The sequence below is a fragment of the Passer domesticus genome, chromosome 5 (assembly GCF_036417665.1).
Source record: "Passer domesticus isolate bPasDom1 chromosome 5, bPasDom1.hap1, whole genome shotgun sequence".
NCBI lineage: Eukaryota > Metazoa > Chordata > Aves > Passeriformes > Passeridae > Passer > Passer domesticus.
In genome coordinates this window covers 39905594-39932825 of record NC_087478.1, presented here as the reverse complement: position 1 = coordinate 39932825, position 27232 = coordinate 39905594, and the positions used below count along the sequence as shown (strand labels likewise).

The window sequence follows — 27232 nt, the reverse complement described above, 5'->3', positions numbered from 1 at the left end:
CCTGTTCCCCATTTGCTGCCTGCTGCCCTGAGGGTGACAAGGCTGAAAGTTTAGCAAGTTCTGTGCATAACTCCACATCACAGGAGCAAGTGCGTATTCCCCCCCTCCCCTTTCTTTTTCCTGCTTCTAAACACCTCCTTCAAGTTCGCAGCTGGGCAGGACTCCAAAGGTGCAGCAGCAGCAACAAGCTGGAGTTCAAAGTTAGCAGTAAATTGCACAACTTCCAGCTCATCGCTACGCTCGGTGACTATTAACAAGCTGGAAGGCGCTCAGGCAAAAAAATAGGGGAGAAGGGAACACCCTCGAATTGTTTGGGGATCGCTGATGTTATGCCGCTGGGATCATGGCTCCTTTTGGAAGGAATTTATTAAAAACCCGGCATAAAAACAGGTAAAGTGCGTGGGAATGTGGAGGACCAGGTAGGGCGCCATGGGATGAATTATTTTTTAAACTTTTTGTCTGGTTCTGTGAGCAGGATGTGTTATCCGCAGCGTGCCGCTCCCGGCAGCCGAACTGCGGGGCTCACCTGCGAGCGGCAGCCGGGCCGGGGCAGCGGAGGGCAGCGGGCGGGCGTGTGCCGAGGGAGGAAGGGGCTTTGCCCTTGCCCCCTTCCCCCGGACCTGTCGTGCCCCTCTTCGCTCTGGCTCTTTTGATTCCTGGGCAGTATTTTCCGTGAGCGGGAGGCAGCTCTTCCGGACTTGGAGCCTTCCCGGCTGAGCCGAGGCGAGCAGCGGCGGTGCCCCGCGCTGGGAGGGTGAGGCTGCCGGGCCGGGAGAGCCGGCTGCAAGCCCGACCTTCGCGTCCCGTCGGCGGCAGGGGGAACCCGGAGCTCTTCCCCCGCCCCGGCACAAAACTCCCCGAGTTTCTCACGGGAGGGCCGGGCTCCAGGCCCCGCGCCTTAGCCCCGTTGCCCTGGAAGGTTGACCGGCAGCCTGCAATCCCTTCGGATCAAACCCGTGCCTTATATTGTCCGCTGGCTGTCAGCCTGGGAGGTGAGAGCATCCCCCCCGCATCGAGCTCATCGTGGGGAGGCGCGGGGGGGATGCTTTTTTTTTTTTTTTTTTGTTTAGCCTTTAGTACAGGATGGACTTGTACTGTGTATACTTTTTTTTATTAGAAAACCCTTCAGAGCGAGTGCTGCGGTCCTTTGGTCTGCTACTGCGAAGTTTCTTTATGGGGACTTTGCCCCTTACGCTGTACATGCTTCCACATGCCCCACACGCGGGCTGCAAAAAGGAGAAGGAGGGTTATGCAATAATGTCAGGTGCTAGGGTGGTACTAGAATTTTTAAAGAGTAAATTTTCTTGAACCCTATGGAATGTACAGCGGCTGAGCCCATGTAGCTAAAGCTGAACAGAAACAAGTCACTGGAATTTTGCCTCAGTGAGAAACTCTAAAATCACTTGTAATCTCATCCCCATTTCACCTAGTGCTCTTCACAGAAATTTAGTTTGTGTTTAAAGGAATGCAAAGATGATCTTTTCTATGAGGAATATAATTGAACTTTAAATAGTCTTGTAAAAACATCCCCTTTCTTTTCCATGTTTGACTTTTGGTTCGCACATTTGATATATTGAAAATTATTGGGGGGGGGGCTTGTATTTGCTGGGATTGTGTAAAAATGTTAAGTCAGCATATTATATTGAATATAAATTATATTGTGACAGTCAATGTTTAAAAATTGAATACTATTTTAGAATTATTAATACTGTAGTTTACTGATTAAACAGCATATTTTGGTAATGGGTCTGAAAACAGTAAAACTTTGGTATAATTCTCTTGTGGCCATTTTTTGTTTAGAAGATCTAGAAAGGTGGACATGAACTTTTCTATGAAATTGCTTTCATATAGAGCTGGAAAATTATTACTCTTAAAGTGGAAGTTTTGTTCCTACAGTCACTTATGTGAATAGGATTAATTCACAAAGCGCAGTTCCACTGTGTTCAACGGTGAAATTGTTTCTCTTTTGGGAATTTACAATATCTTCACACTAATTGCATCAATCTCATTATGTTTGCTGATGTGACATTTTATTCCTCAGGAAAAGAAAGTCATAATCCAAAGCTTTAAATAGGCAATAAAAATTAAAATACCAAAAGAACCTTTGCTGGTTCATCTAGGACTTTCTATTCATTTTATCCTCACATCCCCAGAAATAAATAAATGCCTCTAATGGCTGAGAGGCTTTGTGGCAATCAGAAGGGGCTGTGTGACCACAGAAGTGTAGGGGGAGGGGGTCAAGAACAAAGCAAACTACATACTTCCTAAGATGTGTTATTATCTATTCAGATATTTAAATTTCTGCATATGTTATGTCAGCTTTGATACTGAATTTTGAGAATTAAACTTTGCTTATGCAGTTAGTAAAATGGTTTTGCAGTATGATTGAAGAGATATGTAATAATTATTTCTCATTTTAATTTTATCATGGTGAACTCATTTGAAACCTTGAGAAGTGAGCTTAAAATCCTTCATTGTGTTTAGGCTGGTAGTTGGAGAGTCAGAACTTGTGGCTCACCACTTTGTCTAACTACCTGTAAAGAAGGACTAAAAAGGGACATATACAAATTTATATCTTTAAACTGCTGCTGCTTTGTAAAATAGGCCTAGTGCTCATTCACATTTCTGGAAAACTCAGCTTTTTCCTATTTCTCTGGTAGTTCTTAATGACCATTTGTTACATGCAAATATAACTCCTGAAAGTTGTAAGATATGCAAATGAGGAATAAAATCTCTGTTTACATGAGGACATAAAGCTAAGTTGAGGTAACAAAGGTAGGTGGAAGGAGAGCCAGAAGGAAAATGAAGGCGTTACAGTCATTTGCTCAGATAACAAGATGACACTACTGTAATTAGTGCTTGTCTTGCAGCATTGCCCAGAGGTTCCAGATCAGGTCCCTGTTTTGTAGTAGGCTCTTCACATCCAGATTATAAATTGTCAGTTTCTGCCCCTAAGACCTCAGAGTTTAAACAAAGAGGTTACACTAACACTAACTGAGTCTGTGTCTGAGCAAGAGGCGAGGGACATTGTCCATTATGTCACGAGTCTGTAGAGAAAGAAACTAAGATTAAACCTCAGGAAAACAAAGCCTGTGCTGAACTACTGTTAGTATTTGAAAAGTCTTCATTCAGTATTACTCTCTTGGGCTTCTGAAATGTCACTGATACAGAGACAGCACAAAGCCCATGTAGCCTATAGATCACTTAAGCCCTGGTTTGATTTCAAGGGAGTGACCTCTAGGATTGTGACTCCAGCATATGTTTCTTGTCAAGAAAGACACAAAAGTGATATTTCGATATCTTTTTCAATAGCTATAATAGTTTTTACAGTATTCTTTGTTCTTCTCTGACAACCAGAAGTAATCACAGTCTCCAGAATGTGTATGTGCTTGCACTATGTCCCCAGGAGAACAATACTTCCAAGACACCCCACCCACTTACAAACCCAAATGTGCACAGCAGGAACAGGTTGTACCCTCTAAGGCAACAAAGGAAAAATGAAAGTTTCCTGCAGGACTAAGGCTTTGCAACATGAATAAATTCAAGGGGATTTATTTTTATGCAGATCTCTTAAAGATGCCTACTTTGAGAGTGAGAGGAATGCTCAGCTCATATCACACTTCAGAAGTGTAGTGAGGGCAGAAATGCTTAGCTGAAGGTGGAGGAAGTGAAAAGGCACTGAGTTCTTTGCTCATAAGGTCTAGTATTGATCTAACACATTTCTTTGCACAGAGACAAAACAGCTCCCTATCCAAATATGAGAAATACAGGACATAGATACTTGCAGTGTTTAGGTACCAAGGTTTCACATTGTATTCGATTTCCTGGTTGCTAAGCAGACAAGAATTTATGCTGTATTGATTTTCAGTAGGATTAAGACTTCTCTGGTCTTGGGTGCTAGATTTGATCACTTTTGAAAATGGGTCTTTAGGTTTATTTAAATACTTCAAGGATATCTGGGTCTATGTCACAATGAGAAAACTGACCTCATTGCTATTTCTTTCATCTCAACCACCTCCTTGGGTTTTGCACATAAACCTTAGACAAAATTGTTGAATCTCTACTGTTTCATTCATGTTGTAGCTGGGATCCTGAAAGGGAGAGGGTACAGATAATCAGTCTTCATGCTGTAGGACTGTCCTGTTATGTTCAACACCTTGAGAAACATGTTTTGCTAGTGTACTTCATGCTGGTCCTATGTTTACTACAAAAGTTTTTACGCTCTGTTGGCATGCAACAATTCTGAACCCAGAGTAGTGTTTCATGATTAAACAATTGTGTTACAAATCTGTTAATATTTAAATATATTTACTGGTTTTGCTTTTCCTTCCTGTATTTTTTTCTACCTTTTACTATTTTCCACTGTTTTCCACTTTTACTCACTGCCACAGGAGTTAGTGTTTCTCTGTAGGAGGGAAGACTTATCTTGCCTACTCTTTAATTCTGCTTTTCTTTAATCAGCTCATCTCTGGTTCAGAAGTAGAAAAAACCCCATGTATCCACTCAATGTTGTGGATAGCATGTATCTCCATTCAGTGTTATGGATAGAAGAGGGAGTTCTTCCTGTCCTGACAGTCAGAGGCCCCTCCCCAGTGAGAGACACATTCAATTATTCTGTCAGTTTATATATTACAGTGCAGTGTAGTGAATTAGATTAGAGACTTCATCTATCTGATACTGACTTTGCATTTCCATGATCCCTCCCTTTCTCCCTCCCTCCAGTAGTTTCTCATTGCATCTAGTTAGCCCAGTGATTTGTGTATTGCTCTGAACATCTCTTCTGCTCTACCTACGGTTGAGTACACCGCTGTACATTTTAAACCTTGATGAAGTAAAACTGAAAATGCTCAGCATTTAGGTTTGGACTGGTAAAGCTCTTGGAGATCAGCTGCATATCTGAATGAACTGTGTATGACCCACACTGTAAGTCTTATGGGATCATGTGAGATATCTAATACTTTTCTTGGATGAGCACACCTGGATAAAAGTCTATATGAAGCTATAAAGGTTCTTTTTGGTACAAGACTACGAGGTATTTGGTATGTATGTTGGAGAGGGTAGATAAAAGTTTTAGAATCAGTGGTGCTACTTGTGTTAAATTTTTAGATTGAAAAGATGGTGCTTGTTTTGTAATGGTAGAATGCATTCTTTTTACCTATTTTTTTAACTTTTCCCTGAGTGTGAGATGTATTAGTGAATTATCAAAGTTGGTCCTTTTTGAGCCAGACTTCATACATTTTAATTTATTTTCTGGTCTTCCTTGGAAGTTTTCTCAGGGGTCAAAATGGTTGCACACATTTTCTAATAATCTTTGTACATATTTGTTCACTTCACTTTCAGGAAGAGCTTTTTGTCTAGCAAAACACTAACCTTATTTCTAAAGAGTTAATTATCTACTATTCCAGGAGGGCAGGCAGCAATTTCATCCTGAAGGAGTAAATAAGACGAGTAATAGAAGTGTAATACTACACCATCTAAGAGCATGACATTGGTTAAGTTGAACTTAATCTGAAACACTAATATAGTGTAGAGTTAGGGTGAGAGATACTTTTCAGACAAAACTCCCTTTTTTTTTTGGTAAAACATTAAAAAGAGGGAAAATCTTGCTGGTCAGTGGTCATTTCGTATTTTACTGTTGAAAAACTAGTATTGTGCATGAAGAAAGACACATTGCTAAATATGTAATTAATTCAGTAGACAGAAGTAAATTTTTAGAGTTGGGCATTTAAAAAAATTATTAACTTTAATGAAAGTCAGTGATAATCATAGAGTAGTACCTCCTGATTTACCTCTGCTCAGAATAAAAAAGTTTTTGTTTGTTTTATATGAGTAATAATAACAATTTAAAATTCTGGTCTGAAACACTATTATTTGAAAACATTAACATCTCATATGCTGTACAAGCCTTAATTAGTTCATCCAGCTTCTATATTTAGTATGTTAGTAAATCCTTATTAATAGTGACAGAAAGGATGATGCAATATAAAAATGTGAAGACCACGCATTAAGTGAAGCCTAGGACTGAATGTTGGATATGGTGGTACCCAGCTGTGTGCATGGGTAACTGGGCTATTATTGTCACTTCCATTGTTTCTCTTATGTGTTATGGTACTCTCAAGATGATGAGTTTCTGTCTTCTTCTCTACAGTGTTTCTGTGCTAGCAATTCCTCAGGTATCACACAGGACAAAACAGATAAGAGAGTTTTTAATAGAGATGATTCTGTTTACCATTATGATGGGAAATTTGTAACTTGGAACTCTTTAGAAACAAGGAAGCCTTGTCCAAAAGAAGACTTTTTTGAGCATGTTTCTAGAACTTGACTCAAATAGGCTCCAGGATTAACCACATTGCCTTTTCCTGGTTTGACCTAGCCGGAATTACACTTATGGTGCAGGTGTTGCAATAGTGATAATGATACCAATTTTTTTGTGACCTCAAACACCTGATAAGATTACATAGTTTTCCTTAGCAGTAATTTGGGTGTTAATATTTACATGCCTCAGGAAAACAAGTAGGACATGACTAGACAGTGTAAAATGTGTAGAAGTGCAGACTGTGAAAGCCAGTTAGTGGGAGAGGTAAGAATTAGATCTGTGAGTTCTTTTATTCTAGTCCTTATGCAGTCCACTAAACATAGATGCCATGCAAGAAAGTGAGAATACACTGTGGATTGTTTAGATTTGATTTCATGTGATTTTTCTGAGGAATTTTTCAATGGTTTAAAATTTTCCGTAATGTTGAAAATGTCTTGTAAGGAGCATTTTAATGTCACAGAAAGAGAAATAAATAAAGAAATTCCATGAACATATTAATATATTTTGAGGTGGTTTTGTGAAGTGAACTAAAAAAAAAGAAAATCACCTGCAGAAACTAAAAAAAACCCAAAACCCAAAAACAGAAAGGAAGGTTCTCGATGGTAATGATAATAAATTGTCATGTAATTGTATATAATAATATGATAATAATATGTCATGTAATGTGGTAATGAGCAAAAGACATCAAACTTGAAAGAAAAAATTCTAGTGCATGTTTGGTACATCTCATGCACTTTATTTATACCCTTTAGTTGAAGATGTGTTTCTCTTTCACCAACTTTCTTGTTTCATTCCCACTCCTGTCTGCCTGAGTGCATTTTTTTCCTTATGTCAGTCTGAGACATTTAAATTGAAGTTTAGATGGTTACTAGACGTGCATTTTTGAGCATCAGCATTAGAAGAAGCCAGGCTATGTTGTAATCTTGGAGGAGATATAAACCTCTCTTTTTCTGGGTTGTGGTTGTTTTTTTATGACTTTTTTCCACATTAATTAGTAAGTTGCAGAATAATCATAGGAGAAAAATATGTTTATAGATATGGTGTTTGCTGTGTATATAATACATAATTTCTTTATATTGAGCGTCAAAATCATTAATCTGATTAAGTTGCTTTCTTTATTCCTCACCCCTATTTGCTTTCTTTCATTGATGTTCCAAGTTACAAATTTCCCATCATAATGGTAAATAGAATCATCTCTATTAAAAAACAGAAGATTTTATTTTTTCTCCTTGTATTAACACAAAAATATTGAAGCTTAAAATAAATATGCAAAAGCATAATATTCTCATGTTCAAGGACAAAATCAGGTTTATGAAAATTTAATAATCTATTAGCTCTTGTTTTGGTCAGGTATAAATATGTTTACCTTAGTTTAGCTCGTAAGGGTGTATGACCTCACTGGAATAATGCAGTTGAGTGAAGACTACTAATTTTTAAGAGAGTCTGCCCTTGGGTCTTGAACATGCAATTTGCTTTGTGTTAATAGATTCCATCATCCATGCAGAACTTCTTACTTTGCTTTCCCCAACCTCCTTCAATTCAAAGGAATTCTTTCTACAGTGGGTATTTTCCACTGTGAAAGCACTTTTAAGCTACAACGTTTTTCAGAGCAGCAGTTCAGACACTGGTTTGATGACCTAAAGTAAACCTCATTTGCCATAGGAAGTTATCAGATTTTGCTCACTGATCAAAGAGTGGTTTAGTGATATTTATAAATGTGGGATCTTGTGCTGATCTTGTTCAGCTGCTGATGTTTTGTTAGTAAATTGATGTTCTGAACTGCTGTTTCTTTGGACATTAGCTGTTGACAGACTTCCTCTGGACTGATTGCTAAGGCACTGGATATCCTTTTTTAACTTGATTATTGCCTGTATCTCTCAGGGCCACTCTGTTGTTAACATCCTGCTTTACTGAAAAGCCCTGCACAAATTCAGTTTTCTAATGGCAATCTAGGATTGGTATTGACTTTACTGCACTTTCCCACATTCCTGGTACTTTAAGGATTAGGTAGATAACTAATAATGTTTGTTTACCCATGGAAGTTCCTACAGGTATCTGACAAAGATCTAAGTTATTTTTGGAACTGCAGTTGTGGATGGTCACAGTACTTTTGCTGACACTCATACTGCTCCTCAGATTCAAATACACAGTGAAACACAAATGTCAAGCTCCATCTTACCCTACTTGAGCCTGCTGAAAATCTAGGTATCTTGTCATCTAGGTACTCTTTGTAGTTAATGGGTACATCTAAACACTTCTGGAGGGCAATTCATTTAGTCTTAGACAGGCTGTCAGTATGGGATTAGTCACCCTTTTGGAGGTGCCTATTTTATGCCACTGATTACAGAGGAAGGTCAGAAAATTATCTTTGACTGCACATCTACATTTTTAAATAGCTTAAGGTAGATGATATGACACCACCCAGTCACTTGTCATGGAGCATGCTCAGATTTGTAGAGGAGGTTATTAACCATCTTTTGCACCACTCATTTTAGAAATTAAAAAGGGAAACATGAACGGAGAGGTGAATTACAGGTAGATTATGTATGATTAAGGGAGAACCATCCCAACAGCATGGATGTCTTCCCTGACCCTGCCACAAAATTCCTATCTAGTTTTGGGCAAGACACATAAACCACAGTTTACGGAACTGGTTATTCGCTGTGTGTTCCTCACTTGCTAATTCAGTGTCCTGTAAACACTTTTTACGTAAGGGCTGAGCAAAGGAGGTTTATGGATGTCTTACTTTGCATGTGTCTGTGGATGTTTATTCAGTTAGAGTGGGAATTTAAATGAGTGAATAGCTTTGGTTTGTAAAAGGGAGTTTTTTCCCTACAAGAGTATGTGGAGATAAATTCTGTAATGTCAGAATTACAGAATTATGAAGAGCAATTGAATACCTGATGATAAAGGATATATATCAAAAGTTTAAATTTTGAAAAGTGTCCTCTAAAAGGGTTGTACCATAGATAAGAGAAAATATACAAATAAAAATGCACGCATATTGAACAAATTAAAGCAATAAGGGCTAGTTTTATGAAGGTGCCTAAATGTAATTCCAGTCACCTAAGACAATTTTTAAGAACTTTGGATGTTTAAATTCTGACTGGTAACATTCCCCAGCTGCCTGTACTTCTAATATGTCTTACACTGGTCCTGAACACCATGCAGTTTGTCCTTCCCTCATTATGCATTTTTCAGGAAAGTCTTGTGAAGTTATTCTAAACTGAAATTCTTGCAGTATTTCATCTTGAAACTGCTTAATTTTATGCTGGCTTAAGTTGCAGTAAGGCAGACAAGGACAAGGATTAGTGTTGCAAGCTTCAGGGAGAGAAGGGAATCAGGTTTTGGGTTGCTGTACTAATTAATATTTCTGGGGTTTTTAATGCAATGAACATTTGAACATGATCTAACACTGTCTAAGTCCTGCCCTTTTGTTCATGTTTCTGACTGCTTTAGTTCAGTTCTTGCTGAACTTGCTGGTGTCAGCAAACCCCATTGTTAGGAGTTCAACTCTTTTGTAGTATTTTCTGTGGAAGTTGAGATGTCCAAATGAGCATTATGACTTTTCAGCAGCAAGGGAGATACTTGAAAGTTATAATATTTGGTGTCTGCAATGCCTCAGTATGTTCCGTGTCCTGACAAAACTGAGTACTGTCTCTTATATGCATTTAAGGGAGGCAAGTGACCAGTGTAGCAGAGAATGAATTTTTCTATGGATACACTGAATCAAATTAATTTTTGTTGAACTAAGTAGCATGGAAATCTTTAACAACATGAATTTTTTCAGTACTTGGCTGCATGCTAAACATATTTCTTTGTGCTAAAGCATTTGTGCCTGGTAGGCATATATTCAGTATAAAAATGAATTTATGACAGCTTGTGTCGGATGCGATCACAGAATGCATATGTATACCTCATGTACTGTCACATATGTACAATAAAATATATTACAAACCCCAAATTATTGTAGATATAAACAATACATGCAAAAATAGACACTTCTGTAGATTGCATATTTATGCATCTACATATTACAAATCTGAGTACACACACCAGCCTGTCAAAAGTGACAAACAGAATGTGCACATGTCACAGAAGAAAGCTAAATATGTGTATTTCTCCCAACATGACAGAGCTGTTCACGTGGCAGAGGGATGCATGCCTTCATCCACCTGTCACTGTGGTAACCACTCAGCTTATGGAGTACCTTGTTAAAAGACCTTTTTATCCTCCCTGAGCTATGAAGCCATCTCAGTTGCTCATATGTTGAAAGGATAGCCACCTGCAAAGACATTTGGATATGTGAAATAAAGAAACATAGGATTAATTTGAATGTTGACTCAGTCTGACTTTCTGTGAACTAATGACAAGTAGTTTTCAGTGTCTTTCTGGTGTCACAGCCTGCTTGGGATAATCACTATCCTGCCATAGATGTGTCTCACAAAACTAGCACCATTATTTCTCGGGCCTGCCTTGGTCTTTGGTCACTGACACGTGCTTAGCTTCAGCTGTGCCCACTGCAGATTTTTGGCCTCTATCTGCTCTCTCTGTTCATCACAGTTCTCTCACCAGGAGTTACCACCTTTTCAGCTGCATTAAATTTTTGAAGTTTCTTCCTAAACTGTTCAGTCACGTTTGGATGGCTATCTAATATGGTTTAACAAGGTTCTTATCTTTATGGCTTAATTCGTCATGACTCATTGGAGATCAGACAAGAAGCTCAGCTCCAGTGGGAGGGTTGTGATGGACAACTGACATGGTTATGAGCCTCTTCCAGCTGGAAACACATTATCTGAACACATTATGTCTGTCATAGAATAGGTTTGGGACTTAAGTCATAATTGTTCAAATATTTTAGGATTCACATGGCTTTTTATCTGAATCACATGGAATGTCTTTCCTCTGCAGTCATCTTCTTTATGTTCTTACAGCTAAAAATTGGGAGAGGATGGGTGGGCTGGTAGACTCCATTCTCTGTATCTCTCTCATCTACACCTTTCTTCTTTGCATTAATTTCATAAATTTCCCATTACTCTTGGTAATCATTATGATCCAGCTTTAAACTTGCCTCCAGATAGGAATTCATCCCTTTTTGACTTTCCTATCTGTATTGCTCAGCTGGCTAGAGCTAGTTTTGCAATCTCCTATGACCTCTTTATGCATATCCATTGCTTGGGAAGACCACAGTTGGTGAGGTTAACAATTTATTTCATTTATTCAGTAGCTTCTTTAGAGAAGATGTGGTTGTATTTCAGAGACCCTATCAGCCTGTGGGTGACTAACTACATATTGAAGCATTCATTGATAGGCAATTTTAGAAAATTACTTGAAAGCATAAGCTGCACAAATCTCTCAGTCTGACAATGGACAGTAAAAATGCTTCAGGTTTCTTTTTTAAAAAATTATGTCCACTCTTCTCATTAGCATAATTATTTATCTAGTACTCAATTTAGCTCTTTAGAATGAGCATTTATATAAGAGTCCACTTCATTATCTCATCTTTTTTTTTTTTCCTTTCAGCTCTTCAAATACTGTAAGTAATGGAACACATTTGTCATTGAATTGTTTTTCAGAAAGTTTGAGGCAGAAATTTGAAAGAAAAAAAGAAAAGAAAGAATTGATATAAATTAAGTCTTGGTAGAACATCCTTTGAGGTGATGTTTTTCAAAATTATTTAATGAAAGCAAATGGAATGGGAAAGATTGTGCAATGTAGTTTCAGAGTGGGGTGGTTCACAGTAAAATTGATAGCTGTACATATAGGAGAATATTAAAACCTATCCTGTCTTTCTCGCTCCTAGCAAACTGCAGAGAGATACTCAAACTGGTTTTTATGATATACAAAAAAGCTGTGTTGACAAATCATTAGATTTTAAGAAGTTAGGAAAGGGTAATGATTGATGAAATTGTTTAACAGCTCTAAAGGCTCACTGTAACACTAGGAGCAATCCTAAGCCCCTTTTTCAGGCTCCTGGCCATTCTCTACCATTCTCTTTGCATTGCTGCTATTCTTGCTTGACACCATAGAACCCAGATGAGTATTTTTTAAATTTTGTTTCCTGAGCCTGAGTTTAACCTTAGGATTGGCAAAAAGAAACCAAATCCATCTGGACATTCCATTCATTATGAATGAGAAGAGCACTTGTCTGACATGGTGCCACCAGAAGCAGAGAAGAGGTGCAAAACATGCAGAGCATATAAGGATTTGTAAGAAGGTAACCATCCCAGCCTCCTTCAGATCAGGGAGTATTGGAAAAGTAGCATGAAGTCTTATTATTTCCTTGTCTGTATCTCATTCCATTATTTAACTTGCCTTTTTATCATCTATCTACATATAGTGCGCTTTGTTCATGTTTTGGCAGCTCAGACCCAACCTCTGAATATTTTGTGTTTATTTCTTCACTGAGCAAAATGTCAACAAAGGCAGGGGAGGGAAGCAGTACACTTTGCCTTTCAACAAAAGCTGAACTGAATTTCATGGAACCACAAAAAAAGAAAAAAACCAAACCCAACCAAAAAACAAACCAAAAACCAAACCAAACAAAAAACCCCTTCATACTCTCAATGCTTGGAATTCCCCTCACTTCTTTGATCTCAAAAGCTCATAAACAATCAGGATACTTCTAAAAGGCTGTTATAAAAATTGTAATGGGAGAAGTTAGATAACACAAATTTCTGTGAACTGTAACAGTAATTCTATCATTTAGAAGCCTGTGTTCCAAATGAGCCGTAAATTTTTTTTGCTTCCTCTATACTACTGAAAGTGATGGAGTTTTAAACACATTCCGTACATTATTAATAGGAGCTCTGTAACGTTTGTAAAGTGTAGCCAGTGCTTAAATATGCATAGGCACTTAAATTAAACACAGAAACAATTTAAAGGATTGTATTTTTGCAATGTAGCAAAGTTCTTGTGGTAGATGAAAAGTACCAGTGGCATTTTCATGTGTTCACTAGTGAGAACTACCCACTGCTCAAAATTAAGATGTAGCATTTTCTGTATTGATATTTCTAAACTTCTCATGTTGCTCATTAACACTGAGGAATTTGAAAATGTCTGTCTTCCCATCCCACCCATCATGATCTAAAGAATTGCTATCACTGAATATGTCAGTGTTTGTTTTGGCTCTGGAGTTTTTCCTGGATCTTCTATTCCTGTATAACAGCTGCTTCCTCAGCAGCAGTTGCAATATACACATCAAAGCATGTTTTCCCAGGAAAGTAAATTGCTGATGTTACTGTTACTCATCTTGGAAAATATTTTGGTGGACAGCTAGTTCTCCTCTCCTTTTCTCAAGCCTCCCCCTCCACTGTGTTATGCCACTCCAAATACAGGCCTGGTATGATAAATGTGTTACCTGTCATGACATTTTGTGCACACGCCACGCTTGTTGGAATTCCAAACATTTTTTTGACTAATACCCACTCACCAACCTTATGACTTTGACTATACAATGGAGAAATGATGATTAGTCTGACAGGAAGGCAGATTTAAAGCAGGTGTAATTTACAGAGAATGAGTACCCTTAGGGGCAGAGGAAAATTTCAGACGTATGACAGGAGGAAAGGGCAGGGGCAGATGCAGTCTCCACTGCAGCCTTTGCACTTGCCTGTGATTGTAAGTGAAGGGGAGGACCTAGTAAGGTTTTGGTCAGCTTTGCTGAACATCTGCACTCGGCCCTTGCAAATGAGGTTTTGCAAAACAATATTGGCCATTGTAGCAAAGACATGGAGTCCTGTCATTATTAAAAAGAGCAGCAGGGGAGTGTTCAGGTAAATCCATCATAACTATTGCTCTTATCTAGTGAACAAGGTGTGTAGTTCCTCTTACAGTATGTCTTATTTCTGTCTTTCTGTAGTGCAATATGCTGAGTTAGTGTAATTTCTTGGCTTGTTTTCTATGTAGTATAAATTCTGCTATCCATCCACTTAGCAGATGATAGAATTATGCTGTCACCCCTTGTTGGTCCTTCTTCTTGTCTGTTTTAGTTTCCGTTTTACCTGTTTTAAGTACTGTCAGGGCATTTTTCCTTTTTTTTATTTTTCTTAACAGTTGGTCCCTGTTCAAACACCTGTTTCCAAGCAGTACAGTTATTAGAATGAAGCACATGATTTCCCATGGGATTTTTACCAAAGTCTGACATTTCAAGTCAGCAGCAGTCTGGTGTGAATCAGTTATTTGCAGTAAAAGAATTATCAGAATTATTTTCTTTAAACTGTCATACCTTTCATGTTTTCATTTTATAAAAAAAATAATGCTATCCCATTGCAATTCAAAGTTATTCCACTGAAATTTGTCACAGAGTACCAATATAGTGTAAAGTGTTTGGGTGAACAGAAATTTCAACTACAGATCTTTGTTGAATTGTAATGTATGCAATTTTGCACAGTAGCTAAGGTGGTGACATTTCTCTGCAATGGAGATGAAGGACCTACTTACAGTTCTAAGTAGATAAATTTTAATTCATATTGGACATAATTTGCAACAGCTGTTGCTAATTAAAATGCTTCATAGAGCCTTCCTGACAGTATGTATATCTTGCTGAATTAAAAATTTATGCCTTTAAAAAATAACAGAAAAATGAACATTAAATTTATACCAGGAAAAAAAAGTGTTGTAACTAGCTAGTTATAAAAATAGGCTTTCTTTAAATTGTTTTATTTTTTCAAATATGTGAAATATTTCAATTAGAGCATCCAAACTACTGTGTATATGTGTATGTTTGAAAAATATCACTGGCTCACAAGATGCCTAATTTTCTTTTATTTTTAGTAAAAGCCTATGCACATTTCTGTAAAGGAGGAAGTTTTATCACAGAGCAAGATTAAATGGATACAGAAGCAGATGGTAGAGAGAAATTTATTTCTCTGTATAAATAATAATTATTTTGTTTTCAGAAGTACTGTGATGCTCTTTCCAAGTCTTCCTGAGGCATTAGGACCACACTGATTATCTGTACCAAGAGCTTTATTCTCACAGTTAAAGTACCAGTTCTGTCTTGCCATGATACCCTTCAGGTGACCTTTTCTTGGCCTTGCATCTGATGCAAAAGGGAAGAAGAAGCAAGTTTCTTACAAGTCATGTATGGAATTTCTGTGTCCTGTATGACATGGATATTAACTGTGCCTCCATTAATATTGTTTTTAGGGACCTGTGAAGAGGAATGGTAATGCAGTTAGTTAATAGGCTCATTTGAATCCCTAAGGCTTTGGAGTAATTCCAGCTTCACTGGGTAGTGAGAGAGCAGCTACTTCCTCATTGCTGCCCTTAGGAAACTCAGAAGTGTGTCATGTACTTAGGCAGGAGGCACACCAGGATTTGGCCTTTATTGCCTTTTGAATAACTTTACAGAAGGGGACAGAAAGTTAAGAGAAAAGGTGGATTAAATGTGGATAGTCTGAATAAACATAAAATGGACTTTCAATATGAGACATTTATTCCTGAAAGGCTGACATACTTCTGACCCTAGCTGTCATATGGACTGTGTATTCTCTATACCTTTAATGTTTAAACTCACCTTCAAAAATCTCTTTGGATCAAATTAAGTTAGTTTCTTCCACACAAGAGCTGCAGCACATGGCCCCAACAGCTTTACCTTTTTGCAAACTTGACAGACAAAAATCACAAAAAGCAAAAATATGTTTTAATATTTTCTTTCATATTGCTCATCTATTGTCTCATATATACACATATACACGCACACATATATATGGTAACATGCTGAGATTTTGAAAAAGAAACAATAAAAGCAATAAATACAATAAAAGCAGTGTTATCTAAATGGATGTGATAATGTATGTTTTTTCTATGCTTTGACTTCATATTTGGTTAATTACTTCATATTAGGTCAGAGGTCTGGTAGAAACAGCATTCCCACACCATTTCCACAAAATCATTGGACATTAGGAAAAGGTGCTTCACTGAGGGTGGGGTTGGGTACGAGAACAGTCTCTTCTAGGAGTTGGTCATGGCACCAAGCCTGTCAGAGCTCAAGGAGCTTCTGGATGATGCTCTTAGTTATATGGTTTATTCTTAGGTAGTTCTGAGGAGCAGGGTGTTGGGTGTTGGGTGTTGTTGATGATCCCTTTGAGACTCTTTCAGTCTGAGATATTCTGTGCTTCTGTGGCTGATATTTGCCCTTATATACCCTGACATGTAAGAGTCACTGGTATCAGAAGCTCTCAATTACATGTAGCGTGTGCCCTATGCTAAAAATATAGGCCATTTGTGTCAAGTAGGTAATATTGTAATATTGGCTTCTTATTATTTCCAGCAAGTAGATATATAATGATATCTTATCTTTGATGATAGTTATAGTTCAGATCTAAGAGATAACAGAGATTAATAATATTGGCACTGAGATAACAAGGTCTTTAGAAATTCCATGAAAACAAGGCAAGTTTTCTCTGGGCCCTTGCACATGGAAGAAGCATCTGTGGGTGTTGAACAAAGACCATAGCACAAACACATACTTCCCAGCAGGCATATGTGTGTGCCCCAGCAGCATGCTCAAAGACCAGCCCCTTGAAAACACTAGATTATTAATTGCTTAGTGTGTCTTTTTTTCCCAGGATGCCATTGTGTCACAACATTTTCAAAGGCAGCAAATGGCTCAGGCACTGAGCAGGCCTGGCTGGGAGGTTGCTCCCCCCTGTGCAGCATGGCAGGTGGGGGATGCAGCACAGAACCTCTTGCTGAGGAGCTGGGAGCTTATGGATTAAGGAAGAACAGAGGGACTGCTGAGCAGCAGAGCCCTGCCTGGGTCTCCCTAAAAGTGTTACGTTTCTTAGTGGACTCCAGGAAAGCATCTAGATGGCAGACCCTGAATCTCTTGGCAAGGACTCCGCTGCACGGATGCAGTAGGCAGCAGCAAGATTGTGTCTTAGAGCCTTTTTTTCTTCTCCATTGAAGAAAGTGAATTGTTCTTAGTGGCATCTTGGCATAATGTAGGGGTTTGCTTAACGTTTAGAAGCATTTTGATCTTATTTGGGAAGGTCAGGGAAGCAGCACACCTACGTACTCTGGTCAGCTGAGGACCCCACCAAAGCAGTCTGTAAATTATAAAACACTATTATCATCTGATTTGTTGGAGATTAAGCTGTATATGCTATTTGAGAGGGCTTAGGCTGTCATAGAATAAAACATGATTTTCTGAAAAAATTGGGGAAAAATTACTAAGATATTTTACAGAAATTGCTTTCTAGCATGAGCTTTTTGATGGAAAATTTATAAACAATTAGGAGTTCTATGCATTTTCAGGGAAAAGGTTAATGCATTGCTTGGTTTATGATTTATTTTCACCAACTGACATTTATTCCATATAAATTGTTTCAATGACTGGGAGGAGACAACTAGTAAAATTTTTGGTCATAAACATAATCTCGGGTTTTAATTCCTTTCCTAAGTGTTTAAAAATCAGTTAATCAGTTTGATTTATTTTTGCAGAGGGTATGTTAAGAAATATGGTAATATTGAAAAAGGAGTTATTTTTTTTGATGGGGACAGTCTAGAAAAAATTCATTTCAGTGAAGGGAGACAAGGTTTTTATCTATGCTTTTTTTTCACAAAGGCAAAGTATTCTTTTAGTGTCCATTATATTTTAGAAACACTGTATTAATTTGCTAACTGTATGATATGGAAGTGATCCAATAGAATGTTTGCAGAAATTAGTCTAGAAAAAGAAGCATCTTGTACACATGAAGGTAAAATTCTAAAATGTAGGGGGATCCCTTTATTTGATTGGCATGATTGGTTGTAAAACTGATATACTACATATTTAGGGAGACTATTTCAGGAGGGCAAACAATTATGTTTGGTATGTATATTTTTGGGCCAGACATGCCTTAAAGTCAGTGAATATCAAAAGTGCCCCTTCCAGCATTTAAGCTATCTCATATTTTGACTTTGTATGACCTAAGTAAATGTTTTTGTTTTGTCTATACGTTGCTGGAATGTATTACTTTCCCCTAGGCCTGAAGAATAAATTAACAAATTATGTATCTGACACACAACACTCAGTTTTTGCTGGTGTAATTAAGACTGTGTGAGGGCTAGAATATGATTGGGATGGGGTTTTGGGTCATTTTGAAGAAAAACAAGGAGCAGAAGGCATGAAAATAGCAATCAACCAAGCAAACAAAAAGATGTGAAATGTCCTTTACAAAACTGCAGGACAGGAAATTCAAGGAACCTGTAAATATGAGAAGGTTGCCTCTCTGTTAAAATGACTGTTTAAAAGCAGATCTTGGCCCTGAAGATTATTATATTTTAGTATTGCATCTCAGAAAAAAAAATAGAATTCCTGTCAATGACCAAAATTTATTCAAGACCTCTTTCTTAATATTGAAATGAATTAACGGATTACCTTATATATTACTGGCTAAACTGAACAGTCAGGGTCTAAACTAAGTTGTGAAATTATGATGGGTAGGTCCCACATTTAGTTGTGTATACTAAATCAACTGCTGCTGTAACCATTCTTGTTACAATTCTCTCAGATAAACCAGAATCTGAATGAATCTCACCTGAATTAATCTGATTAGGTTAATCTCACCTGATCTTAAGTACCTGAAAGGGAGGTGTTTGATTGAAGGTGGTTGCATAAGTCTCTTGTAGTAAATGAAAGAGAGAAATAACTTTTTCTAGTGATAGTTCCCAATGATCAAAGATGGGCTAGGCAATAAGGATTCTTCTTGGAAGTCTTCTCTCAATGAAGAGGAATTTTGATGGTGAATTTATACTGAAATCTTAACTTTCAGATGAATTCCACTTCATAAATGCAGAACCTGCTCTCCACTTTCTAAGAGGAATGCCCAGTTTAACAAAATATATTTCCTAGTACTGTCCTCTTCTTGCAACCTGAAAGCGAGTTTTAGTAATTGTTATTCTGTGACTGACAAAATGATGCTTCATTTTTGTTTGGAACTACCTGAATTAAGTGTGAAAAAATAATTCGACAATACATTTTACTTGAAAGGTCCATGGAAAGGTTCCAGTTTGCCATTTTTAGTGGAAGATAATAAAAAACCACTTTTGATATTTTAAAATATGTTAGAATTCCATGGCAATGTAAGATTATAAACGTCTGGCTAATTCTTTTTGCTTAGAAGTAAAGATCAAAAACTGAGTGGCGTGACTGAATAAAAATTAAGATAGTATATGTTGGGACAAACGCAGAAAAATTAATGAAAGAATTTGTAATTCACCATGTTGCTTTGATCCAGGAATTACAGAGATGTTCAGAAATTCTTTTACTTTCTTCTCTCCTTTTCTGTAAAATGTGACAATATAATTAAAATGTGTAGGTATATACAATATACCTACATATATATATGTATGTATATCTATACATATATGTGTGTGTATATATATATATACACATATGTATTTGTAAGTACTTATTTTCATGTATAAGCTCCTTGATTTCTTTGTGAACCTGCATGTGCATACATTATCCAATTGTGCTACTAAGTTATATTTTATAGGCAAAATAAAGAACAATCCTTCCCCAAGAAAGCTGAATGTAAAAAGTCTGGACAGACAGGTGCATCATAACTGAAAAAGTTACAGGGGGCGATAAACAGCTAGAAAAATGTTGAAAACAGGAATTTAAAGATGTTATTTTTACAACCATATTGTTTTCAGGGATCCTGTAGAGATTGCTTTACAATATGCCTGTGTGTTTCCATCAGAAGTTTGCTTAACTCCTGCTGAACTCTGTGGGAATTCCGTATAAGAAAGTATAGTGAAAGTATTTATCAGTGCAATAATGATGGGATGTCTAGGGGCTCTGCAGATTTATCTGAAGATTTGCCAATAGCACAGAGAGAAACTGGCTTCATGAGAAAACTTGAAAGGAGCCAGAAGAGACAGTAGGCCTCTGCTTAATCCACATAATCAGTTACATTCTGAAAATATTAACTAGAAGAAAATATGCCAATCAAACAAAACAAACAAAAAAAGGAAGACTTTTGATTTGAAAACAAATTGCATAAGACACTCAGAGGAATGCTAGAAGAGACTACATTTATTTCCTGAAATGTATTTCCTAAATGCAAAAGAAATCTGGAAAGATACAGCCTGAATTTACTGCCTCAGAGTCCCAGTATGGTATTTCTTTTATTTTTATGCCTCTTTTTTATTTTCAGTACTTCTATAAATTTAAATTCAATGACTGGTAATATACTTGGATTTGTAAATCAATTATTTAGATATCAGTAGCGAACATGGTTTGAGGCACTGTATTTTTCATTATTCATTTTGCATAATTTTTGCATAATAAATGATTTGTTGTTTTTTTTCTTTTCATATCTGTAGTGTAAAGCAAATACTGAGTTATTTTTAGTCACAACTGACTTACGTTGCAACTGGCTATTTACCTGAATTTCACTTAACTGTCAATCTGTTAACAGAAAAAAAAAATCACATCCTGCATATTGTAAATCTCAGAGGACTTATAGATATTGAATTTTTAGTGTGTGACATACTTCACAGTAATGCCATTTAATCTAATATGATCCTCCATTCCTTCCCCCCCACTTAAGCTTGAATATTACTCTTTCTTTGTGCCACTTTGCCATTTTCTGTGTTTGTGATATGTGCTTTTTTGAGGAGCAGTCTATGAAAACATTATTAACTTTTTGAGCACCAGTTTCAAAAAATAATTACTGTAAAATTCTGGTCTGTCAGGGGGAGCTGTTGGAGAGGGAAAATGATGCTATTACTCAGAGTCATCTACCAAAACACACATTTTACAGAGAATGTTCCAAGACCTGAAGCAATGTAGTTGGACAGTGCAATAATACTAATAAACTTGCACTTGTCAGTTTTATTAGTATTCATTTGCAGTTGCCTTTCTTTTAAGGATTTTTGCCTCCTGGTCAGAGTGGCACCTAGAGCTGAGTCAATCATAGTTCAATTTATTGGATTGCAGTGTGTCTGTCATGTTGTGTAATAATTAGGAAAAACGAACAAGCTGGATTGCTTTACTAATCATAGGGTGTAACCGTAATTAAGCCAAATAAAACTCCATGCTTACTACAACTCAGAAGACTAAAAAATTTCTGTGATAAGTAGTCCTAGATGGAAACAAATGCTCTGTTGCACCCTTTGACTATGGTCTGAATAGTTATTTTCCTTTTCAAGACTTCTCTATCAGACTAGGTTAAACCTCATTCATTCAAATTAACTGCAAGGGATACTAGAAAATCCAAAGACATTTTTTTTCCTCAGGGAATTTATTGTTTTATCATTTTATGTGACAGGTCAAATCATCAGGTCTGGGCAAGAAGAAAACTATTCAAGGGGAGTCTTGAGGACAGGAATATCCAGGCAACTCTGCCAACACAGGCCCACAGCAGTCCAGGACCAGATGGGGGCAAACTGAAGAATTAGCTGTAAAGTGAACTCAAACCTTTGGTCAACTGAATTGCTGTCTAGGCACTGGAGCTACAGGAGCCATAATGGGATCTCAGACACCTGGAGTTAGATATCTCAGTGTATAAGGAGGCACCAGGTTAATAGCACATTCACTGTAATTCATAAACAAACAAGTAAATAAACAACTAAATAAAATAACTTTTTTCCTTTTCTTGCATTTCTGTATAATTTCAAATAACAAAATGCAGACCCATGTATGTATTCTCTTGCAGCTGGTATTCTCTCACAATTCACTGTAATTCAGGCTATTCAGGCTATTTTGGCTCTTCAGGAAGAGCAACAAATTTCTTGACACTTAGTGAAAAAAAAGGAAAACAATTGTTTTTATGCTTTTGTGGGTGCAAGTGTGGCAGAAGAGCTATAGATTTATCCTATTGTTAGATTCATTGGTGGTGTTCAGTCATCTTTCCTCAGTCCATCTATGTTCAGTGCATTCTTCCCTTCAGAAGCCATTCCTAATAACTTAGAAATGTCTGTGTAGTCTCTGTAATGAGAACAAATATGAAGATCTGGAGGCTGTGCTGTCCTAGGTCAGTCTGAAAGTGTAATGCAGATTGCCAAAATTTAATAGACTTACTACGTATACAAAACCAAGATTTGATGAAAGACACTTTGTGAGATTCTCATTCAGCTGGAATAGTAATAATATTAAAGCAGTAGTCAATTAAAGCTGTTACTTAATCCAAAGATACTTATTCATGCAATTTAAGCAAGTATATTGTCTTGTACAACAATACATGAGTTTTTCAATGTGTTGGTCATATCAGAGCTGTAGTAATTATTCATACTGTCTCTGCCATTGATATGTAATTTATACTTGGTCTCTTCTTGTTTTCCAGATCTCCCAGCAAGGACATGGCTTCAAATGAAAGAGAGATTGTGGTTTGGGTTTGCCAGGAGGAGAAGATTGTGTGTGGCCTGACAAAGCGTACAACTTGCTCAGAAGTGATTCAAGCACTGCTTGAGGAACATCAGACAACATTTGGAGAGAAAAAGGTCCTTTTTGGAAAACCGAGTGATTACTGCATTGTAGAAAAATGGAGAGGCTCGGAGCGAGTGCTGCCTCCCTTGACAAAGATTCTGAGACTTTGGAAGGCCTGGGGGGAAGAGCAGGCTAATTTGCATTTTGTATTGGTAAAGTCAGATGCTTTTCTCTCATTTCCACTGTGGAAGACAGCTGAAGCCAAGGTAGTACAAAATGTAGAAAAGCAGTGGGACCTCAGTCCAGCAAACTACATGAAGATGTTGCCAATAGATAAGCAAAAGAAAATTGTGAGGAAGACTTTCCGGAAACTGGCCAAGCTTAAGCAGGACAGTGTTCAGCAAGAGAGAGACAATATGGAGACACTGATTCATCTGATCATTTCTCAAGATCATACCATTCATCAACAAGTCCTTAGAATGAAAGAACTAGATATGGAAATTGAAAAATGTGAAGCAAAATTCCATTTAGATCGTGTGGCAAATGATGGAGAAAATTATGTGCAGGACTCCTATTTAATGATCAATACAAGTGAGGCTGAGCAGCAGGGGAGTAGGCCAGATGATCAAAAAGAGATGCATGACTATTTGAGCAAAAGTGAGGGAATTTTACAGGTTGAAGAGAGACTGAAACATCACAAACAATTAATAGAGAACCTGTGTGCTGAAATTGAAAGAGAAGTACATGGTATATGCATGGAAAAAACCGGAGAGTCTGTTCGCACAGAAGGAGCAGCTAATGCTGAACTGGAAACCTCAGATTTGGAAAGTGTAAAATATGAGCTGGAAAAAAGTATGAAAGATGGTCTGAGAATCAACTCATACCTGAGCTGCATCCAAAAAGAGCTTACATACAGGGACTCACTGCTTCAAAAGAAGGAGAAAGAATATGAACTTCTTACAGAAGAATTTAATTTACTACATGTTAAGGACAACATTGAAACTAGGCTTCAATCAAATGAAGAGCCATCCAAGGGCAGTGGCATCTCCAGTAACAGCATTGCTGTTCCTGACTTTGTTCATAGAGTGACTAATTTGGACATAAACGATACAGACTCTGACACTGGAATCAGCTCTACACACAGTCAGGACTCTGAAATAACTGCAGGGGACATGGTGCTGTTGTCAACATAGTTGAAAACAGTTATGCATTTTTAAAATTATATTTTGGAGGATATTTATAAGAATTAGTAAACCTGTCATCTTGAAAGTTAAGCTCTTCAAGGTATTAAAGCTGTGGCACTGCTTTAGCAAAGGTAAAGGGTGTCTATTTATGTCCTTAATAGTGTACTTGTGCTAGAATGCTATGTGCTAGAAGGGGTTAACTGGTAATAGGTGGAAAGTTGTTGACTTTGCTAGATCAAGACAGTTTAGACTTCGTAATGTTGATACTCAGTGAAATGGGAGCATTCTGACTGGCTTGGACCAAAAGTTTGGAGATTTCATATCCTTTGGTCTTTGGGTCTGCTCCTGCATCTCCCTAGCTTTTTAGGAACATGAAGTAGAGACTAGAGAAAACTAGACCAACAGCTAGATTTTCTGCTCTGTTACATTAGCTTTATGCAGATGGAGTTTCCTTGCTATGAAACTGCTGTTAAAGATTATATAATTGAGCATTTAATCTGTTAAAAATCGGTTTTATGATAATGTAGAACAGAATATAATTTCATTTATTCTGTATATTTAAATTCAGTTTATGTATAATATCAGGATGATATTTTTAAAAACTCCAAAGTCCCATTTAAAAAATTACCTTCCACACATGGGTTTTTAATTTTGATTCTCTTTCAGCAGCTTTTATCTGCTTTAAAGATCCCTAAACCCCCTACTTATCTGTTGTTACCCTGTAGTTGCCCCGGTGATGTTTAAATCCACACAGTTCCTGCCAGCAGGCATGTCAGGACTGCTTACGTCCTGCTTGTGTGAGACGCTGAAATCCCAGGCTCACACCTAACCCTAGGGGCATTTTCAGCAAGACTTTCTCCTGCCTATCTCACCGGTTGGATCCAGCGTCTTAAGCCTCCTGAAATCATGATTACCAAAGAAAGCATAGCAGAAGCAGCAGGTAGGAACCAGACATTTTAGTCTCTGGCTAGACACTGTTTCCCAACAGCTAGGTAGCAACTATTTTCATATAGCAAGTAGGTTTTCAAATCCCATCTCGTACTGTTTTGGAGCAGGAACCTATAAATCCTTCTTCCTCAGTGAGGACTTTGGGATACAGCTAAAACTGATCCACTTTATATAGTTAATAAAATATTGTGCTTCTTTACCCAATAAAATATTGGGTAAAATAAAAAAAAAAAAGGAAGGAGTGCAAAGCATAAGAATTTTGCAACAATGTGGTTAAGTCAGTTTTTTCATTTAGGATATGGTGGTTTATCTCAAACCCTTCTCCAGCATATTGCTGTAAGTCCAAAACAAAGCTGTAGAATTGAAGTGTCTCGGTTACCAAACAAGATTTCTAACTCTCTGCTAGAGGCTTTGCTAATGGAGAGCACATGCATAATTTCTGGGTTGCCATATTCATATTTTGCAGAGCAATCTGTTTAATACTTTTGATTAAAAGAACTGAATGGAGAAAAAATTACAATATTTCTGAATAAAGTTCAGTTCTGCAAAATTCAAAACAATCATGGAATTAAGAGCCTACAAAGTAAGCAAATGGACAGTACCTAGAAGGTGTAAATGTAAAATTCTTTCACATACACTGCTTTCTTTTTCTTTAATTTTCTTCTCCTAAGTGTCTGTCAGCCATGTGCTTTCTAAAATGGCCAAAGTGCTAGGACTGCTGATTAGCACATACTTAATGCAGAAAAAGAAAAAAAAAAAAAGAAAAAAAAAAGATAGAAAAAGCCTTTTCTGAAAAGAAATTTTTTGTGGTTTATTTTTTGGGGTTTTTTTTCCTAATCCTGGCTATTATAAATAGTTTCTGTTTCAGCAAAGTGTGTTAGTTGCCTTAATATATTTTTTATTGTATTTTTTCATACAATGTTATTTGAATGCTTCAATAATAATGTGTAATATTTAGACTCATCAGCTCCTGATGGAAACGTGTATGAAATATATTATCTTATCTTTGTAATAATTTATTAACGCAACTCTGCATCTTTTGACCTCTGTGGTATCATTCTAAAATGTAGTTAAGCCCAGAGCTCTGAATGCTGAGAGTAGACTAATGTATTCTATGAGTTCTTATGAGTTTAGTTACCAATAGCTACAATTTCTATTGAGTCATTTTTTTATATATAATTACTTAGAGGATAGAGAATTGAAACAGAGTAATATACACAGCTGTGCAGGGTAGTACAAGACCCGTGGGGGGAAAAAATTAATTTCCACTCATACTCTACCAGATTTATTTTGCTCATAGGAACTTGTGCAGATTCTCTCAACTGATCTTTATCCACACTTGGTAGTTGATTGTACCTCCCCTGCAACTTCTGGGTCTTAAGAGTATCACTGTGTTTTAAGAAGAAAATAGGTAGAATAGGTTGAAAGAGAGTATTTCTAAAAAAAATAAAGTAATATTAAAAAAACAGTGTTTTGAAGCATTTATTTGAAGTTTGTACTTTGATATCTCAAATAAACTTTTTTTGTTTCAGAATTTAGAATGTTCAAGATGATTAAAGACTGTGTGCGCTCTTTGCTGTTTATCTGCTTCTACACTTTCCATATATTTGTTTGACTGGTTTTTAGGATGCTAAAAGTATTCTTTATGAACGTTTATGCTCCTCACTTCCTCCTTTGTCACAGCTATCTATATTTTATTTTAGTTTAAAATACCCATCATTTAAAATACACAATAAAAATATCTGGATCATTTCCTGGCATTCCATTAAGCCAGTTGGCATATCCATCTTCAAATCTGGTTTTATTTTATAAAATTTTATATGGACTATGTAACACTTACTGACAAAAGGCAGTTCAAGTAAGTTCTGCATAAGAGGAGAGACAAATGATTGCATGTTGCCAGGTCAAATTGAGCTTCTCATCTGCCACCACCACCAAGTCCTTCTTTCCCCGGCTAGTCTTGATCCGTTTTTTGCCCAGCCTGTATTTGTACTTGGGATTGACCCAGCTTGAATGCAGGACCTTGCACGCTTGGCCTTGTTCAGCTTCATGAGATTCACATGGGCCCAGCTCTCCAGTCTGTCAAGGCCGCTCTGGATGTCATTCCTTCCCTCCAGCATGTGCGCTGAATCACAGAGCTTGGTGTCTCTTGATCAACTTCTCATCTGTACAAGGGCAGTCAGAGCTCCATGAATTCCAACTGACATAGAGCATGGCATCCCCTCCTTGTTTCCCCTGCCAGACCTTCCTAAAGAGCCTGTATCATTCCATTGCAATGGTCCAGTCACAAGAGCCATCCCACTACGTGTTTGTGATGCCAATAAGGTCATAGCACACATCTCTAGCTCCTCTTATTTCCCGTGTTAGATGCACTTGTATACAGGCCTTTAAATTGAGCTCTGAATAAAGACTATTTTCTGA

At 37.3% G+C, this 27232-nt stretch overlaps 1 protein-coding gene and 1 long non-coding RNA gene across 3 annotated transcripts; one reads left to right on the top strand and one right to left on the bottom strand.

Moving 5' to 3' along the window:
• The first annotated feature begins 127 nt into the window (after nt 1–127).
• On the top strand, nt 128–26345 carry RASSF9 (Ras association domain family member 9). Of its 2 annotated transcripts, none has more exons than XM_064419653.1 (2): nt 128–390; nt 22597–26345. In XM_064419653.1, exons 1-2 carry the CDS (start codon nt 344–346, stop codon nt 23870–23872), a joined length of 1323 nt encoding a protein of 440 aa, XP_064275723.1. In that variant the 5' UTR covers nt 128–343; the 3' UTR covers nt 23873–26345. The 2 variants fall into 2 exon arrangements, with proteins under 2 accessions (XP_064275723.1, XP_064275724.1); XM_064419654.1 differs by lacking the exon at nt 128–390 and adding an exon at nt 617–992.
• Nucleotides 26070–27232, bottom strand: LOC135300312 (uncharacterized). Its single transcript, XR_010362171.1, has 2 exons — nt 26652–27232; nt 26070–26200 (listed from the first exon to the last, which is right to left on the bottom strand). It is a non-coding gene; the product is annotated as an uncharacterized LOC135300312 (long non-coding RNA).

Coding starts and splice junctions, on each gene's coding strand:
- RASSF9 (XM_064419653.1), top strand. CDS start 344: ATGGCTCCTTTTGGAAGGAATTTATTAAAAACCCGGCATAAAAACAG. Junction 391..22,596: donor AAAACCCGGCATAAAAACAG/GTAAAGTGCGTG, acceptor CTTGTTTTCCAG/ATCTCCCAGCAAGGACATGG.